We start from the raw sequence: 20,748 nt of genomic DNA, 5'->3' as shown, positions 1-20,748 counted from the left end.
TAGGTTGTCTTATCACTGTGTTAATTGTTCCTTTGCTGTGCAGAAGCTTTTTCATTTGATATGATCCCATTTGTCTTTTTTTGCTTTTTTAATCTGTGCTTTTGAAGTCATATCCAGAAAATCATTGCCCAGACCAATGTTGTGGAGCTTTTCTCCTATGGTTTTTTCTAGTAGTCTTATGGTTGCAGGTCTTATGTTTAAGCTTTTAACCCGTTTTGAGTTGATTTTTGTATGTGGTGTGAGTTAAGGGTCCAATCTCATTCTTCTGCACGTGGCTGTCCACTTTTCCCAGCACTGTTTCCTGAAGAAACTGTGTTTTCTCCATTACTTGTTCTTGGCACCTTTATCAAAGATCAATTGAGCATAAAGCATGGATTTATTTCTGGGCTCTCTGTTCTGTTCCATTGGGCTATGTATCTGTTTTTTGAAATGAGATAGTGTGATGCCTCCAGCTTTGTTTTTTGTTGTTGTTGTTGTTGTTCAAGGTTGTTGTGCTTTTGTGAGGTCTTTTGTGGTTTCATATGACTTTTAGAAATTGTTTTTTCTATTTCTGTGAAAAATGTCATTGGAAATTTGATAGGGATTATATAGAATCTGTAGATTGCTTTGGAAAGAGCGGACACTCTGCCAATATTGATATTTCTGATCCATGAACATGGGCTATCTTTCCATGTTCATGGGCTGTCTTCTTTAATTTTTTTAATCAATGTCGTATAGTTTTCAGTGTACAGATCTTTCACCTTTTTGGCTAAATGTATTCCTAAGGTTTTTTTTTTTTTTTTTTTTTTTTTAATGCTATTGTAAATGGGATTATTTTCTTGATTTCTCTTTTGGGTAGTTCATTGTTAGTGTATAGAAATGCTACTAGTCTTTTTTTTTTATTTTTATTTTTTTTTGAGACAGTCTCGCTCTGTCACCCAGGCTGGAGTGCAGTGGCGTGATCTTGGCTCACTGCAAGCTCTTCCTTCCAGGTTCACGCCATTCTCCTGCCTCAGCCTCCCGAGTAGCTGGGACTACAGGTGCCCGCCACCATGCCCATCTAATTTTTTTGTATTTTTTAGTGGAGACGGGGTTTCACTGTGTTAACCAGAGTGGTCTCGATCTCCTGACCTCGTGATCTGCCCACTTCGGTCTCCCAAAGACCTCTCCCAAAAAAATCTTGCTGAGATTACAGGCATGAGCCACCGTGCCCGGCCGCTATTAGTCTTTTTACGTTGATTTGGTATTCTGTATTTACTGAATTTATGTTATTAGTTCTAACAGTTTTTTAGTACAGTCTATTTCTGTATTTACTGAATTTATGTATTAGTTCTAACAGTTTTTCAGAGTTTTCTATATGTTAGATCATATTATCAGAAAGCAGAGACAATTTTGTCTTTCTTTCAAATTTTTGTGTCTTTTATTTTTTTCTTCTTCTTTCTTTCTTTCCTTCCTTCCTTCCTTCCTTCCCTCCCTCCCTCCCTCCCTCCTTCCTTCTTTCTTTCTTTCTTTCCTTCTTTCTTCTTTCTTTTTTGCCTTTGCTCTGCCTAGGACTTCCAGTACTATGTTGACTAGAAGTGGTAAGAGTGGGCATCATTGTCTTGTTCTAAGAGACAAAAACTTTCACCTTTTTTGTATTCAGTATGTTGTTAGCTGTGGGTTTGTCATATAGGATCTTTACTATGTTGAGATACATTTTTTCTATATCTAATTTATTGAGAATTTTTACATGAAAGATTATTAAATTTTGTCAAATGCTTTATCTTTACCCATTGAGATGATCACAGGGTTTTTGTCCTTCGTTTTGTTAATGTGATGTCTAACATTTATTGATACATATGTTGAACCATCCTACATCTCCAGAATGAATCCCATTTGATCATGAAGAATGATTCTTTTAATGTGCTGTTGAATTTGATTTTCTGTTGAGGAATTTTACATCTATAGCAATGAGTGTTATTTGCCTGCAATTTTCTTTCCTTGTAATGTTCTTGTCTGGCTTTATTACCATGATAATGCTAGCTTCATAAAAAGAATTTGGAAGTAGTCCCTCTTCTTCAGTCTTTTGGAAAACTTTGAGAAGGATTGGTATAAATTCTTTTTTAGATAAGTCAAAATTGCGTGCAGCAGAAGATATGTTTAGGGAGAAATAAAAGACAATTTTGTAAAGGTAAATTTAAGCTAGATTATTAGGGGTTTTGAACTTCAGTCTAACGTGTTTAGATTTTGGGGACAATTGAGTTTTTGAGTGCCAGAATGGCATGAGCACAACTGTGCTTTCTTTAGGAATAATAAGCTATGTACTGTATAAGATAGATTTTAATAAAAGATGTTTGCATTAATCGTAACACAATTAAAGGTATAAATTAGGGATTTTTAAATAGGGTCAGAACTGAAAGGACAAATACAGCTACGTTGCGGGAAGATTTTTCATTCGTGTGAAAGAAGAAAGGAAAGGGAAGACTAAAAAGCGACTTCAAAGTGACCAAAGTTCAGGCTAATAAATTGTACTCCAGTGGTGTAAAAAAAATGAAAACCCTTTCTTTTTCTGGTAATGTATAATCAAACCTTTCCTGATTATAGAAAAGTTTCTAAATTTTCTAAGTTGAGAGATTATGTCAGTCTTGTGTGTTTTTTCCTTTCCCTGATACGTGGTAAGCTCTAGTATTTATTGAAAAAGTGGTTCAATTTTTTTTGATTCACTAATACGAAAGAATGTCTTATTAGGTGAATTTTTATGTGAATCAAATGTATTTCATTATCTATTTACCAAGGCAATACTATATTAAATATACCTTTTAAAATTGTTTGATTCCCTTACAAATGTACAGCAACTTCATGATCTGTATTTTGATACTTCAAAAATAATTTTTTTCTTATGAATTGGGAAATAGAAATAGAGACTGGAAATTGGAAGATTATTAAATTACTGGAAATTAAGGATATTGAGAATGGATTTGTGGAATCATAAGCTGATGTAACCTTTGTAGAGGGCTTTAACTCTATAAATATTATAGACACTTACTATGCTCCAGGAATTTTTTTTAGATGCTGGGATACAATAGACAGCAACAGAGACCACTCCCTAATTTCAGAGAATTTGAGTCTAGTGTGAAAGACGCATACATAAAAATTACCAGTTTGATGAGAGATATGTAAGAAAAATTTAAGGAGCTACATTTTATTAGGGGAATCTCAGTTAGTTAGAAAACATTTCCTTCAGGAAATCCGTTGAAAAGAATCTGAAGGATTAGTAGGAATAAACTAGCAGAAGAAAGTGTAGTCAGTAGAAAAGTGAGCCAGATAGCATGAATAGCATAGTCAGAGGACATAAAATAGAATAAAGCATTTTTGTTTAGGAAACGAAAATACGACAAATATGTCTTGAGACTGAAAAGAGAGGACAGAGTGGACATAAGGCAACAGAATTGGATAGGAGCCAGATCATGACAATATAAATGATAATCCTTAAATATGTTTCACTCCTTGGAATTTATCATGGAAGAATCAGACAAATATATAAAAATATAGTGATGTTCATTGTGATTAATTTTGTATCAGTGAAAACTTGGAAACAAAAATTTTCAACAATAGGGAATTCTTCAATTACACTTTTCTACATCCAGAGGGTAAAATATGATAAAGTCATTAAAATGATATCCGTATGTCTTTCCTGACATAGAAAGATTTTCAAAATATGTTGGTAACTAAAAATCAGGATGCAAATGATGTAATATCCCATTTTTGTGGATGTATAGAAGTATAGTAATAATTTATTACTATATTAATATTTATTGCAAATAAATATATAACATAATTTAGTAACAAAACAATCAAAGAGAAAGTTATTTTGTTATCCAGGAGAAGGAAAAGGGTTGGAATAGTAGTGAAGAAAGGCCCAGAGGACAGATGTTATAATCTGTTGAATTGTGGTTACTGATGATGGCAAAGAAGTGAAAGCCCTCTATTTGTAGGCTTTTGTAACTGAGCTCTTGTTAAATAAATCAATATTTTAAAACACTGTGGGGACAGTTTTGCCAGGGAAAAAGACATTTCTGGCTGTCTCTATGCTTTCTAATAAAAAATACCCTGCATTAGAATGAATGTAAAACTCAAATTATGATGTGACTAGCCAGGGAAATATTTTACAAATAGCAAATCTTTAATTGAGGCTATCAGCAAAAGCATGATGATTAGTGATGTTGAGCATTTTAAAAAAGTAAGTGTTGGTCATTCGAATGTTTTTTTTTTTTTTTGAGACGGAGTCTTGCTGTGTCGCCCAGCCTGGAGTGCAGTGGCGTGATCTCGGCTCACTGCAAGCTCCGCCTCCTGGGTTCATGCCATTCTCCTGCCTCAGCCTCCGAGTAGCTGGGACTACAGGCGCCCACCACCACGCCTGGCTAGTTTTTTTTGTATTTTTAGTAGAGACGGGGTTTCACCATGTTAGCCAGGATGGTCTCGATCTCCTAACCTAGTGATCCACCCGCCTCGGCCTCCCAAAGTGCTGGGATTACAGGCTTGAGCCACGCGCCCTGCCTCCAATGTCTTTTTTTGAGAAATGTCTGTTCAGATTATTTGCCCATTCCTTAATTGGATTGTTTGTACTTTTGCTGTTGAGATGTTTGAATTTCTTGTATATTGTAGGTATGGTATTAATCTCCTGTCAGATGAGTAGTCTCCAAATATTTTCTCCCATTGTGTAGGTGGGTGTTTTATTCTATTGATTGCTTCTTTTGCTCTGCAGAAGCTTTTTAGTTTGGTATAATTTCATTTGTTTATTTTTGCTTTTGTGGCCTGTGCTTTTCAGGTTTTATTTATAAAAATTCTTTTCTCAGACCAGTGTCCGGAAGCATTTCCCTTATGTTTTCTTCTAGAAGTTTTAATGTTTCAGATATTACATTTAGGTTTTTGATCAATTTTGAGTTGATTTTTATGTAGAGTGAAATCAACTCTATATAAAAGGGGGGTCTGGTTTCATTCTTTTGCATATGGTTATCTGGTTTTCCCAGCACCATTTATTTATTTATTTATTTATTTATTTTATTTTATTTATTTATTTTTTTATTATTATTATTATTTTTTTTGAGACGGAGTCTCACTCTGTCGCCCGGGCTGGAGTGCAGTGGCCGGATATCAGCTCACTGCGAGCTCCGCCTCCCGGGTTCACGCCATTCTCCTGCCTCAGCCTCCCGAGTAGCTGGGACTACAGGCGCGCACCACCTCGCCCGGCTAGTTTTTTGTATTTTTTAGTAGAGACGGGGTTTCACCGCGTTAGCCAGGATGGTCTTGATCCCCTGACCTCGTGATCCGCCCGTCTCGGCCTCCCAAAGTGCTGGGATTACAGGCTTGAGCCACCGCGCCCGGCCTATTTATTTATTTTTTTAATTATACTTTAAGTTCTAGGGTACATGTGCACAACGTGCAGGTTTGTTACATATGTATACACGTGCCATATTGGTGTGCTGCACCCATTAACTTGTCATTTACATTAGGTATATCTCCTAATGCTATCCATCCCCCCTCCCCCCTCCCCACAATAGGACCCAGTGTGTGATGTTCCCCTTCCTGTGTCCAAGTGATCTCATTGTTCGATTCCCACCTATGAGTGAGAACATGCAGTATTTGGTTTTCTGTTCTTGTGATAGTTTGCTCAGAATGATGGTTTCCAGCTGCACCCATGTCCCTACAAAGGACACGAACTCATCCTTTTTTATGGCTGCGTAGTATTCCATGGTGTATATGTGCCACATTTTCTTAATCCAGTCTGTCACTGATGGACATGTGGGTTGATTCCAAGTCTTTGCTATTGTGAGTAGTACCACAATAAACATACGCCCAGCACCATTTATTGAAGATACTGTCCTTTGCCCAATGAATGTTCTTGGCACCTTTGTCAAAAATCAATTGGCTGTATACATGTGGATTAATTTTTGTGTTCTCCATTCTGTTCCATTGGTCTATACGTCTGTTTTTAATGTCAGTACCATGTTGTTTTGGTTATTGCAACTTTGTAATGTATTTTGAGGTCTGGTAGTATGATGCCTCCATCTTTGTTCTTTTTGCTTATGATTGTTGTGTCTGTTCAGGGTCTTTTGTGGTTTCTTACACATTTTAGGGTTTTTGTTTTCTGTGAAGAATGTTGGTGTTTTTAAAGGAATTACATTGAATCTGTAGATTGATTTGGGTAGTATGGTCATTTTAGCAATATTAATTCTTCTGATTCATGACCACAGAATATCTTTCCATTGGTTTGTATCCTCTTCAGTTTCTTTCATCAGTGTTTTGTAGTTGTCCTTGTAGAGGTTTTTTGCCTCCTTGGTTACATTTATTCCTAAGTATTTTACTTTATTTGTAGCTATTGTAAATGGGATTGTCTTCTGGATTTTTTTTCAACTAGTTCATTTATGTATAGAAATGCTACTGATTTTTGTATATTAATTTTGTATTCTGTAACTTTACTGAATTTGTATATCAGATCTAAGAGGATTTTTGGTAGAGTCTTTAAGTTTTCTATATATAATATTATTTCGGAGGGTGGCACCAAGATGGCCAAATAGGAACAGCTCCAGTCTGCAGCTCCCAGCATGAACGACGCAGAAGAAGGGTGATTTCTGCATTTCCAACTGAGGTACTGGGTTCATCTCACTGGGGCTTGCCTAACAAGTGGGTGCAGCCCACAGAGCAGGGCGGGGCATTACCTCACCAGTGAAGTGCAAGGGATCCGGGAATTCCCTTTCCTAGCAAAGGGAAGCCATGACAGACTGCACCTGGAAAATCAGGACACTCCCACCCTAATACTGCACTTTTCCAACAGCCTTAGCAAACGGCACACCAGGAGATTATCTCCCGCGCCTGGCTTGGAGGGTCCCAAGCCCATGGAGCCTTGCTCACTTGCTAGCACAGCAGTCTGAGATCCAACTGCAACGCAGCAGCCAGGCTAGGGGAGGGGCATCTGCCATTGCTGAGGCTTGAGTAGGTAAACAAAACAGCCCAGAAGCTCAAACTGGGTGGAGCCCACTGCAGCTCAAGGAGCCCTGCCTGCCTCAGTAGACTCCACCTTTAGGGGCAGAGCGTAGCTGAAAAAAAGGCAGCAGAAACTTCTGCAGACTTAAATATCGCTGTCTGACAGCTTTGAAGAGAGTAGTGGTTCTCCCAGCATGGAGTTTGAGATCTGAGAACGGACAGACTGCCTCCTCAAGTGGGTCTCTGACCCCCGATTAGCCTAACTGGGAGACACCTCCCAGTAGGGGGAGCAAAGGACACCTCATAAGGCCAGGTGCCCCTCTGAGATGAAGCTTCCAGAGTAAGGATTAGACAGCAACATTTGCTGTTCTGCAGCCTCTACCGGGGGTACCTAGGCAAACAGGGTCTGGAGTGGACCTCCAGCAAACTCCAACAGACCTGCAGCTGAAAGTCCTGACTGTTAGAAGGAAAACTAACAAACAGAAAGGACATCCACACCAAAACCCTATCTGTACGTCACCATCATCAAAGACCAAAGGTAGATAAAACCACAAGGATGGGGAGAAAACAGAGCAGAAAAGCTGAAAATTCTAAAAATCCCAGTCCCTCTTCTCCTCCAAAGGAATGCAGCTCCTCGCCAGCAATAGAACAAAGCTGGACAGAGAATGACTTTGACAAGTCGAGAGAAGAAGGCTTCAGACGATCGGTAATAACAAACTTCTCCGAGGTAAAGGAGGATGTTTGAAACCATTGCAAAGAAGCTAAAAACCTTGAAAAAAGATTGGATGAATGGCTAACTAGAATAAACAGTGTAGAGAAGTCCTTAAATAACCTGATGAAGCTGAAAACCAATGCACAGGAACTACATGATACATGCACAAGCTTCAGTAGCCGCTTTGATCAAATGGAAGAAAGGGTATCAGTGACGGAAGATCAAATGAATGAAATGAAACAAGAAGAGAAGTTTAGAGAAAAAAGAGTAAAAAGACATGAACAAAGCCTCTAAGAAATATGGGACTATGTGAAAAGACCAAATCTACATCTGATTGATATACCTGAAAGTGACGGGGTGAATGGAACCAAGTTGGAAAACACTCTTCAGGATATCATCCAGGAGAACTTCCCCAACCTAGTGAGGCAGGCCAACATTCAAATTCAAGAAATACAGAGAACGCCACAAAGATAATCCTTGAGAAGAGCAACTGCAAGATACATAATTGTCAGATTCATCAAAGTTGAAGTGAAGGCAATAATGTTAAGGGCAGCCAGAGAGAAAGGTCAGGTTACCCACAAAGGGAAGCCATCAGACTAACAGCGGATCTCTCGGTAGAAACTCTACAAGCCAGAAGAGTGGGGGGCCAATATTCAACATCCTTAAAGAAAAGAATTTTCAACCCAGAATTTCATATCCAGCAAAACTAAGCTTCATAAGTGATGGAGAAATAAAATCCTTTACAGACAGGTAAATGCTGAGAGATTTTGTCACCACCAGGCCTGTCTTACAAGAGCTCCATAAGGAGGCACTAAGCATGGAAAGGAACAACTGGTACCAGCCACTGCAAAAACATGCGAACTTGTAAAGACCATTGATACTAGAAAGAAACTGCATCAAATAATGAGCAAAATAAGCAGCTAACATCCTAATGACAGGATCAAATTCACACCTAACAATATTAACCTTAAATGTAAATGGGCTAAGTGCTCCAATTAAAAGACACAGACTGCCAAATTGGATAAAGAGTCAAGACCCATCAGTGTGCTGTATTCAGGAGACCCATCTCACATGCAGAGATACACATAGGCTCAAAATAAAGGGATGGAGGAAGATCTACCAAGCAAATGGAAAACAAAAAAAGGCAGGGGTTGCAATCCTAGTCTCTGATAAAACAGACTTTAAACCATCAAAGATCAAAAGAGACAAAGAAGGCCATTACATAATCCTAAAGGGATCAATTCAACAGGAAGAGCTAACTATCCTAAATATATATGCATCCAATACAGGAGCACCCAGATTCATAGAACGAGTCCTTAGAGACCTAAAAAGAGACTTACTCCCACACAATAATAACAGGAGACTTCAATACCCCACTATCAATATTAGACAGATGAATGAGATAGAAAATTAACAAGGATATCCGGGAACTGAACTCAGCCCTGCACCAAGTGGACTTAATAGACAGCTACAGAACTCTCCAACCCCAATCAACAGAACATACATTCTTCTCAGCACCACATTGCACTTATTCCAAAATCGACCACATAGTTGGAAGTAAGCACTCCTCAGCAAATGTAAAAGAAAAGAAGGATTTAAGAAACTCAGTCAAACACTAAACTCCGTGGAAACTGAACAACCTGCAAAAGAAACTACCATCAGAGTGAACAGGCAACCTACAGAATGGGAGAAAATTTTTACAATCTACCAATCTGACAAAGGGCTAATATCCAGAATCAAAAAGAACTTAAACAAATTTACAAGAAAAAATCAAACAACCCCATCAAAAAGTGGGTGAAGGATATGAACAGACACTTCTCAAAAGAAGACATTTATGCAGCCAACAGACACATGACAAAATGCTCATCATCACTAGCCATCAGATTACTGCAAATCAAAACCACAAGGAGATACCCTCTCACACCAGTTAGAATGGCAATCATTAAAAAGTCAGGAAACAACAGGTGCTGGAGAGGATGTGGAGAAATAGGAATGGTTTTACACTGTTGGTAGGACCGTAAACTAGTTCAACCGTTGTGGAAGACAGTGTGGCGATTCCTCAAGGATGTTTAACTAGAAATTCCATTTGACCCAGCCATCCCATTACTGGGCATATACCCAAAGGATTATAAATCATGCTGTTATAAAGACACATGCACACGTGTGTTTAGTGCAGCACTATTCACAATAGCAAAGACTTGGAACCAATTCAAATGTCCATCAATGATAGACTGGATTAAGAAAATGTGGCACATATCCACCATGGAATACTATGCAGCCATAAAAAAGGATGAGTTCATGTCCTTTGTAGGGACATGGATGCAGCTGGAAACCATCATTCTGAGCAAACTATCACAAGAAAAGAAAACCAAACACTGCATGATCTCATTTATAGGTGGGAATTGAACAATGAGGACACATGGACACTGGCTGGGGAACATCACACGCTGGGGCATCAGGGGCAGGGGGAGGGATAGTATTAGGAGATATACCTAATGTAAATGATGAGTTAACAGGTGTAGCACACCAACATGGCACATGTATACATATGTAACAAACCCGCACGTTGTGCACATGTACCCTAGAACTTAAAGTAAAATAATTTAAAGGGGAAAAAAGATTATGTCATCCACAAACAGGGGCAATTTGACATCCTCTTTCCAATTTGGATGCTCTTCATTTCCCTTTCTTCCTTTATTGTTCTGGCTAGGACTTCTAGTACTATGTTGAGCAAGAGTGGTGAGAATAGGCATGCTTGTCTTGTTTTAGATTTTAGAGGAAAAGCCTTCTTCTTTTCTCTGTTAAATATGATTTTGGCTGTGGGTTTGTCACATATGGCCTTTATTAAGTTGAGGTACTTTCCTTCTCATATGATTTAGCTGTGTCCCCACCCAAATCTCATCTTGAATTTTAGCCCCCACAATTCCCACCTGTTATGGGAGGGACCTGGTGGGAGGTAAGTGAAACATGGGGGCGAGTCTTTCCCATGCTATTCTTGTGATAGTGAGTAAGTCTCATGAAATCTAATGGTTTCATAAAGGGGAGTTTCTGTACACAAGCCCTCTTCTCTTGTCTGCCACCATGTGAGACACGCCTTTCACCTTCCACCATGATTGTGAGGCCTTCCCAGCCATATGGAACTATGAGTCCATTATACTTCTTTCTTTGATAAATTGCCCAGTCTTGGGTATGTCTGTGTCAGTAGTGTGAAAATGAACTAATACACCTTCTATATCTAATTTATTATGAGGTTTTATCATTAGGCAATGTTGAATTTTATCAAATGCTTTTTCTGCATCTATTGAGATGATGATATGGGTTTTTTCCTTCATTCTATTCATGTTATATATGACATTTATTGATTTGCATATGTTGAACCATCCTTGCATTCCTGTGATATTTCTCACTCGATCGTGATGTATTATCTTTTTGATGTGCTGTTGTATTTGGTTTACCAGTATTTTATTGAGGATTTTTCTGTCTATATTTATCAGGGATATTGGCCTGGAGTTTCCTTTTCTTGTTGTCTCCTTGTCTGGTGGTATCAGAGTTATGGTGGCCTCTTAGAATGAGTTAGAAAAGATTTCCCTCTGCTTCAATTTTTTGGAGTAGTTTGAGAAGAATTATCCTTCTTAGAAGATTTGTTAGAAATCAGTGGTGAAGTCGTCTGGTCTAGGACTTTTCTTTCTTGGAAGACTTTTTATTATTGATTCAATCTCTTTGCTTATAATTGGTCTGTTCAGGTTTTCTGTTTCTTTTTGGTCAACCTTGGAAAGTTGCATGTGTCCAGGAATTAATCCATTTCTTCTAGGTTTTCACACTTATTGGAATATAGTTGTTCACAGTAGTCTCTAATGACCCTTTATTTTTCTGTGGTATCTGTTGTGACATCACTTTTTTAAATTTCTGAGATATTATTTATTTGGGTCTTCTCTCTTTTCTTCTTAGTCTAGCAAATGGTTTGTCAGTTTTCGTTATCTTTTCAAAAAACCACCTTTTTGTTTTATCGATCTCATATTTTTTAGTTTCATTTTCATTTATTGTTGCTCTGATTACATTATTTCTTCTACTAATTTGGGGTTTGGGTTTTTCTTATTTTTCTAGTTTCTTGAGATTAATTGTTAAGTTGTTTATTTGAAATCATTCTAGTTTTTTGATTTATGCATTTATTGCTATAAGCTTTCCTCTTATATTGCTTTTGCTATGTCCTATAGGTTTTGGTATGTTGTGTTTCTATTTTTATTTGTTTCAAGGAATTTTTAAATTTTATTCTTAATTTCTTCCTTCACCCATTGGTCATTCAGGAGCATGTTGTTTAATTTCATATATTTGTATAGTTTTGGATGTTCTTCTTGAACATCTGATGTTTCCTTGTTGATTTTCTGTCTAGATGATCTGTCCAATGCTGAGAGTGACATATTATTGCAGCCTATCTCTCTCTTTAGATATGATAATATTTGCTTTATATATCTGGTGTTCCTGTGTAGGGTGCATATATATTTATGATTGTTATATTCCCTTGCTGAATTGATCCCTTTATTATTTATTAAATATTATTTTGTCTATTTTTACAGCTTTTAATTTCAAGTTTGTTTTATCTGATATAAATAAAGGTATACCTGCTCTCTTTTGGTTTCTGTTTGCATGGAATGCCTGTTTTTATCCCTTTACTTTCAGTCTCTATGCATCTTTACAGGTGAGATGCATTTCTTGCAGATAAATTATATTGGGTCCTTTTTTTAAAAAAAAAAAAATCTTATTTAGTCAATTTATATCTTTTCAATGGGGAATTTAATCCATTTACATTCTAGGTTACTATTAAGAGATAAGAATTTATTCCTGTCATTTTTTTGATCTTTTTCCAGTTATTTTGTTTATCATTTCCTCCTTCCTTCCTCTCTTATTGTTTACTTTTGCCATTGGGTGGTTTTCTGTAGTGCTGAGGTTTGATTCCTTTCTCTTTATTCTTTGTGTATTTACTTGACCAGTGAGTTTTATAATTCTACATGTGTTCATGATGGTGGTTATTATTTTTTGATTTCCAGATGTAAGACTTCCCTGAGCATGTCTTGTAAGGCCAGGCTAGTGTTACAAAAGTTCCTTAGTTTTTGCTTGTCTGTGAAATAATTTTTTTTTTTAATTTCTGAAGAATAGCTTTGCTGGGTATAATATTCTTTGGTGGAATAGTTTTTTTTTTTTCTTTCAGTATTTTAAATACACCTTCTTATTCTCTCCTGGTCTATAAGGTTTCTGCAGAGAAATTAGCTGTTAGTCTAATGGTGATTTGTTTATATATGACTTGACACTTTTCTCTTGTTGCTTTTAAAATTCTTTGCTTTGACTTTTGACAATTTGACTATATGTGCCTTGGAAAGGATTTGTTTGGAGTAAATCCATTTAGAGTTATTCGAGCTTTCTGCACTCTCTCCTAAGACTTTGGAAGTCCATCTCTTTCCCAAGTCTTTGGTAGTTTTCTGTTATTCTTTCATAAAATATGGTTTCCTCACCTTTTTCCTTCTTTTCTCCTTCTGAAAGCTCATAATACAACTTTTGTTAACTTATTGGTGTTTCATAAATTCTATAGGCTTTCTTCATTCTTTTTTATTCTTTTTTCTTTCTTTACTTTTTCTGCCTGTGTTATTTCAAAATACCTGTCTTTTTGTTTGGAAGATCTTTCTTCTGCTTGATCTAGTCTGTTGCTGAACTCTTGATTGTATTTATTTCCTTCATTTAATTCTTCTGTTCTAGTATTTCTCTTTTCTTCTATTTTTTATTTGATATTTATCTCTATTGAACTTCTCATTCAAATCATTAATTGTTCTGATTTCATTAAATTGTCTATATTATATCTCACTTTCCTTAAGATTATTTTTTTGAATTCTTTTTCTGGCATGTCATATATTTCCTTATGATTTGGTTTCTGTTACTGAAGAATTATTGTTTTTCTTTGTGGGTTACCTTTTTTTCCCCTTTTTTTATGATTGACATGTTCCCATATTTATTTCTGTGCAACTGGTAGAAAAGCTACCTCTTCTAATTTTATGGAGTAGGTTTCATAGGGAAAGATTAATCCATATAAGTAGATCTTGGGGTGTCAGTTTGGTAGGGTCTGTTGGCCTTGGTTCTAGATAGACACAGTAGTATTGTCTGTGTGTAGTTTCTTCAGCTGTAATTCACATTAGTGGTATTTGTGAATTTCTCAGTGACCTAGGCTGAGAGAATTTGCTTTGATGGTGGCATAGCTTTGCCAGGGGTGGGCTTGCTGGGCTATTTCTCAGGTCAGAAATGTGTTCACATGGTGGGTTGGCTAGCTTGCGGTCTGACTCACTAGGTTTAGGGCCATCGTGCTATTACTCTGATTGGAAACACAGGCATGCAGTTACTTAGACAGCCTGGGGGTGTGCCTGCCAAGAGTCGCTTGGGGGGCTATTTCTCAGGTCCAGGACATGAGTGCACAGCTGCTTGGCTGGCATGGGGATGTGTCTGCCAGGGTTGGCCCACAGGGCTATTTCTCAGGCCTGTGACGCAGGCATAAGGATGTTCAGCTGGCCTGGTGGCATGTCTGCTGGGGGCAGACTACAGGCTGTTTATCTTGCATAGGACACAGCTACATAGCTCCTTGGTTAGCTTAGGGGCATGTTTCCCAGGGGTGGCCCACATGGCTGTTTCTTAGGCCTGGGATGTGGTCACATGACTTCTTGGCTGGCCTGGGTGGGTGTCTGCTGCAGGTGGCCCATGGGGCTGTAGTCCTGGCTCTGGGCCCAGGCACACAGCTGCTTGGCTGGCTGGGAGGGCGTGTCTTTCAGGGGCAGTCCATGGGGCTGCTTTTTAGGCTTAGGATTCAGGCAAAGGGCTGCTTGGCTGCCCTGGAAGCATGTCTGCTGGTGGTGGAAGGTAATGCTATATTTTGGAGATCTTAAAATGCAACTTAATCATGTGTTTTGGTCAGTTTCTCTGATAGTCATGCCTAGGCAAAAGTTACCAGAAAATTAAAGAGTTGAAAGTATCCATACCCGAAAAGTATCCTATGTTATAGTCTCAACCAAATTCTCTAGTTTTGATCTTGCTCAATTGTCCAACCTCATTATGAATTTAGGATAAAAGAATGGCAACATATGCATTCATCTGCTTACTCAAAAGTGGAACCCTAATTTCCCTAAAGTCCTGGGCTTTATGTAGATTCCCTATGACCATCTTTCTTAATTCTTTTTCGTCTGACCTGAAGCCTTTATTACACTTTCACGAAAAGAAAACCAAAAAAGTACCATAGGGATAAGGTGCTATTTTTCTATCCTAATTCAGAATAATGGACATTTTCCAATTTTATTTCAGCTTTTCTTTTACTTCTTAGCATTCCAGTGTACTTCTTAGCCTAGTCTGAAGACAGGATCACAGGCCCAAGTTTGGGGGCTCCTGCCACCTGTGGGTTGGTAAGGATTTAGTAGTGACTGATTTTTGTAAAGGGTGTTGAGAGTAAGCAATCAGAATTCCTTTTCCTCAATCTTCTCTTTTTCAATTTGTACTGCTGCAATAAAAGTCCTAAAAGTATACCAATTATATATTTGGGATAAAGCCAGACTCCTTGCATTATTTTTCTTTGTAATTTTTCTGAAGTGGTTCAGATCTGGAGGAAAATAAGGCAAACCTACAGTATGGCAGAGAGTTGATGGGATGTAGAGTGAATGTGATGCAAAGTAAAAATGAGAAAGGTAAAAGAAAGAAAGAGGGTGTGAAGTTAGTGAAGATTATTATTATGGCATAAAATTTAAAAATGCTATTTAAAGATAAGATGGGAGACAACTGAGAGTTATATCGAGGAACTGAAATAAGCTGGCTCATATTTGGCCTACTTTAAGAGACAATGACTTAAGTGTAGTACAGCTTGAATTAAGTGATTTCTTAAGATTTTTTACATTTGCAAGCAATATGGGGCTGCCAGCACAGAAAATAGTTTCTGGGAAAGGAATCAGGAATTTATACATGAAGAAGGAAAATAGGAATAAGAGAATGAATAGAATAAGAAATATCCCACAAAAAAGAAATTGAAAAAGGTAAAATATGAGATAATAGTAAGTTTATAAAATATGTAAATAGTAGACTAAAAGTAATTTTGAGTTTTAAAAAATGTCTCAAATGATTACCTTGCACTTCTGCTGAACATTTTGTTACGTGTAGGTAACATGATATTGAGCAAGTATACACAAAGTGTGAAAAAATATTTGTATTCATCAATTCTATATTTGAATAGAAATTCAATATAGTTGAATAAGATTACCTTCAGTAGAAACTTTAATGTTTCAGATTTATTATTCCCAATTTATAATATAAATACAACTTGATTCTATGTAATTCATGGATAAGATGGTGTAATTTTAAAATCCATGACTGAAGTCTTTTTCTGCCCACAGTCTGTTTCTACTATTCCATGGTACACATTAAGGAAAGGCAATTATAGGAATGGCCTAAAGAAGATAAATCTATTAGAAGTAGGTATCATGGTAGATAAAGCCACATATAAATTTTTTTTTTATTACCTTGTCATGTCTTCCATTTATCAATCTGGAATTTTTATTGTTGCAAACTGTCCTAAGCTATGTTCAGGCAAAACCTTAGGATTTGGTGGATAAAGGTTATCAGTTATAATGAAGGGAAGTTTTAGATCAAATTCCATTATAAATATAAATATTCGTAAAATAAGCAAGAAGGCACAAATATTTCATATTCCTTTTTTTATAAGCTTGACGACATTCCAACTCTGTTATTTAGGTGCTCTGACAATACTTTGCATGAAGAGTGCACTCAATATGTATATGAATTTTTTATTACCCTTATATTTGTCATCAGGTACTCTAATACTCCAAACCATTGAGTGAACATACAGGACAAATCTCAGATGTGTTACCTAAGTGTACATCCTGCAATGCTTGCTGGGTTTTTGTATGGGTTCATGCAAAGTGGGGCAATGTTTCTGAAATATTTTGGCCAATCTACAGATCTGGAACACCATTAATTTTTTCCTTCAGTGCAATGAAAAACACATTTTTAACATTCATTAGACATTCATTGGCTAATTATCAAGTTTCTCTTTTGTTTATCATCAGAGACAGGCCTAGCTGAAAGACTTTCTGATTAAAGTTGGTTGTACAGAAATTTATATATGTATGTATATTCTCCATACTCTCTCACCTCTCCCTTAGATACCCACTGTTATCCTTCCAGATTTATATGTATATATAAGCAATCTGTATAATAGTCATACTTTGAAAAAATTCTTTTCTACTATACAAACTATTTTCTAAGTTGCTTTTGTCTATAAGAAAAACAAATCTGGTTTAACATTCAATATTTCAGCCTCTCTGAAATTCTCATAGTTCTTCAGTATGCAATACTCTTTCTAGACTTTGTTCCTTTGAATACTCTATTCTCTACTTGGAATGCTTTTACTTTTCTTTGTTTTAATCTGGCTTAAACTTTAAGACCTGTTTCAGATGCATGTCCTATATGAAGCTGTTTCCTAGTTTTCTATGTGTATTCACTGTTTTGTCTGTATTTCTATATTTTGTATTTAAGTAGGTTATGGCAGTAATCATCATGATAGTCGTTAACAAATACTGGTTGCATAGTGTAAATCTAACTATTTTTACATTTATTTTTTTTAATCTTTTTTCCAGATTTCTCTGTAATTTATCACTTGTCTTTTGTTTTCCAAAATAGACCAAAAGTAACTTATTTATCTTTCTATTCCCAGTATATGGCACTATACCTGGGCATATGATAAGTGTTCAGCAAACTGGTAGACCAGTTTTAGGAAGGGCACTGTGGAACTTGGAGATTTAGAAATAGATTCTATTGAAACATCTGTATCTGCATTACCATGAAAAGTCTTCCTTTACGTTTTCTTGAAGACAGCTAGAAAGGGTTGTGGCTATTTAACAATAGGCATAACACACTATGATCACAAGATAAATTGACTGTGACACCAAGAATATACTTTATAGTGCTTTGGTGAGTACATTAATACCCTCTCTATATCTTACATTCAATGGTGTTCCAAGCATTGCAGTCCCATGGCTTGCTAATTGCAAAAGAAGAAACAGAGAGGATGAATGTGTGAATGGTCAGAAGAGAAGTTTATGCAAGAGGAAAAGAAAATCCCTTTGCTCAAATGTAAAATGAGCAGGATGAAGAGTTTGAAATTCTAAAGATAGACACAGGGTATCTCCAGAAATTTTAATGAGTTCAACAACCCAGTGATATGGCTGGTTATAATATTTTTCCATGAAAATACATTTTGGTCTGGTGATTGATAAGTAAAAATGGGATTATTTACTAACCCTCTACCCTACTAATATTGACTAATCGTTATATACAATAAAAGAGAACTTTTACAACTTGGATTTCACTGTAGTTTATGAAACTTTACTTTTTAACTGTAAAGCTTTCCGCTTCCAGCATAAAACAGAAGCAAATAAAAATTTTTAGCCTTTTACATTTATTTTTTACTCTCACTTTAGAAACTTTAAATACTTTTGGTTTTAAAAATATTTACAAGGATATACCAAAAATGCTTAAAATAAATGTTTATATCAATATTGACAGGATTCTAAATGTAATATTTTTAAAATATGCAACATTATGGACTCAATCTTTTGTATTGAGTTATAATGCAGCATGGTATAGAATAAATCTGACCAACATTAGGAAAGCTTTCTATTGAGAGATTCATTTAGCCTTTTGTAAAATCATCTAAAAATATTTGTATTTTAGCCATGCTAATTTGCTGGTATACAATTTGGAGAAATATGTAATATCAATTTTATTCCCACTGTTGTATTACATGATCTTTTCTTCTTTAACAAGAATCTGTGTTAAAGCAACTCCAAATAGTGCCTATAGCTCAGAAGTATAAAATACAGTCTGTGTCTGTAACAAAACCCTATTCCCACAGGTTCAAAGGAGATTGGCAATAAGAAGCTACCTATTTGCACTTTGCAGAAGTAGCAGCAATCTGCAGACAACCCACTCTAGCTTCAAAACAATATGGTAGATGGTTTTATGGAACTTGCAATTACAAAAATCCGCTTTAACCTTTCTTTCTTACTGGCAGGTGTTCTATTGGCTTGCAGCCAGAGGCTGTGAGTGTAGTGCTGCCTGTGGTGTTCCTCAGCACTGTAGAGTGCTGAAAATGCCAACACTCCAGTTGATTGCTCATAATTGCATTAATTGTGATTTGACAACTTCAGGAGAGAAGTATGATGACTATAGAAAAATATTTTACAAATTTGATCAGAGTACAAATTGCATCTCTTTTTTCTCCATAGATATGATATCTGCACTTATAAAAATAAGCCTTGTGGAACACTGGGTAAGTTTTTTTTTTTTTTTAATTTTAATAAAGATAGAATGGTTCAGATTGTCTTCCTGGACCAACGACTTTAATCTTTATTATTAATTTGCTCATTTTCCTTTCTGTACATCTGAAATCCCTAAAATCTGTTACACCCAGCCTTTGCAGATATGTCATTTACTAGGAAACAAATATTTATTACTATCATAAATATTATATAAATTTCATTGGCTTTTTTGACAACTGGAATGATTATTAAAATTAACTTAGAATATGATTCAAAATCATTAAAGAATTATAAATTGAGGTTATCACTCATGTTCATATAATCCATCTCTGTAATGTATTTTCTAAAAATACCAAGATTGTGAGAGCAAATGAAAGCAGTCAACATCTTGAAATTTCAGGCTAGAAAAGGAAAGGGGGAAAAAAAAAAGAACTAAGGATACTTAATGAGGAGGCACCAAGAACAATACTTCTTTTGGTACAATTTTGTGGAAAGAGTATAGCCCCATAAGATAGTATTGGAAATTTTATACTACCCAAAAAACAACAACAAAAAATAATCTTATAAAATATTATAGCCACAGGTGAAGAAGGGGGACAGGATTATCTTTCTTGTGCTCCCAAAGGGTCATTTGTCTTTTTAAAAGCATTTCTGTAGTATTCTAGAATTTTAAAAATTACACGTTGTTACAGAGCATAATTTCATAGTTAACTGCAAATACAAATGGGCAAAAAAGGTAGCTCTCCAGTAGTCTAACATATTAAGCAACTAGAGTTATTTTAAAGGACAGAAGCTCTTTTTCTCTGATAAATTTTTTAAGGTCATAGAGACTTTTTACAGACTCAGAAGGTAAACAGCTGAAGATGAATTCTCTAGTTTCTCTATGACAAGTCTCAGTTTTCTTAATTGTAAAAGAATAGTTATGAAATTGATTCCTATGCACCTCATAAGCATTTTGGGAAGATCAAATTAAAGTAGATATAGGAGGAAAAGTGTAACCCAACTTCCTGGGAAGTTCAGTGAAATATCTCTTCAGAAACTAAAATTTCTCTTGATAATTTTACCCGACTTCCCAGGCTTCTCCTACCCATTTCCCTCAGGATTTATGGCTGAAGAAGAAATCCCAAATAGCCAGTGCTGAGTATTAACTATGGAGAAGCTTGCTAGTTAAAAAGCATAATGGAGACAGAGCTCTCTTTGCTGAGCGAGCTCACATCAAAAAGATTTACTTTGTAGTGTTTTAAGCTAACAAGACCAACATAATCCAACAGAGGGGACTCTGAACTGGGAACTAACAACTGGCTTTGACAGTTTCAGTACATTAACTTTTACAGTGTATTTAAGCTCTTTGTTCCCCAATTTTCTTATCTATGATGTAGGAGTAATATCTGCCCTTATGCTACATGGACATTGTTAAAGTCATTTCAGGAAAAAAATGTAGATATATTTAGTAAAGAGGTAGTATAAAAATGAACTGGTATTATTTAATGTAGAAATTGCCTATACTTTTAAACTTTAGATATAATAGACAGTAGACCTCAAATCAGGTGCACATATCAGCCAGAGCTAGTATTTTTCTAGTATATCTATATTTGAAGAAATGTGTATATATACACAAAAACACATTTATACATATACACACATATTCTCTCTCTCTTTATATATATATACCCTCACTCTCCCTATGTATATATCTCTCTATATATAGATATATCTATATATATATACCCTCACTGTATG

General features: G+C 36.1%; 1 protein-coding gene across 1 annotated transcript in view; it reads left to right on the top strand.

The window, feature by feature from the left end:
• Positions 1–20,748, top strand: part of ADAMTS6 (ADAM metallopeptidase with thrombospondin type 1 motif 6) — a 326,707-nt gene that overhangs the window by 131,111 nt on the left and 174,848 nt on the right. The window contains exon 8 of the mRNA XM_025388157.1: positions 18,976–19,019. Within this exon, the coding sequence (XP_025243942.1) occupies positions 18,976–19,019 (44 nt within the window). The remainder of the gene's footprint in view (positions 1–18,975; positions 19,020–20,748) is intronic.

The sequence above is a fragment of the Theropithecus gelada genome, chromosome 6 (genome assembly GCF_003255815.1).
Source record: "Theropithecus gelada isolate Dixy chromosome 6, Tgel_1.0, whole genome shotgun sequence".
Lineage (NCBI taxonomy): Eukaryota > Metazoa > Chordata > Mammalia > Primates > Cercopithecidae > Theropithecus > Theropithecus gelada.
Note: the sequence above shows the minus strand (reverse complement) of the source record. Positions and strands in the feature narration are given on the sequence as shown.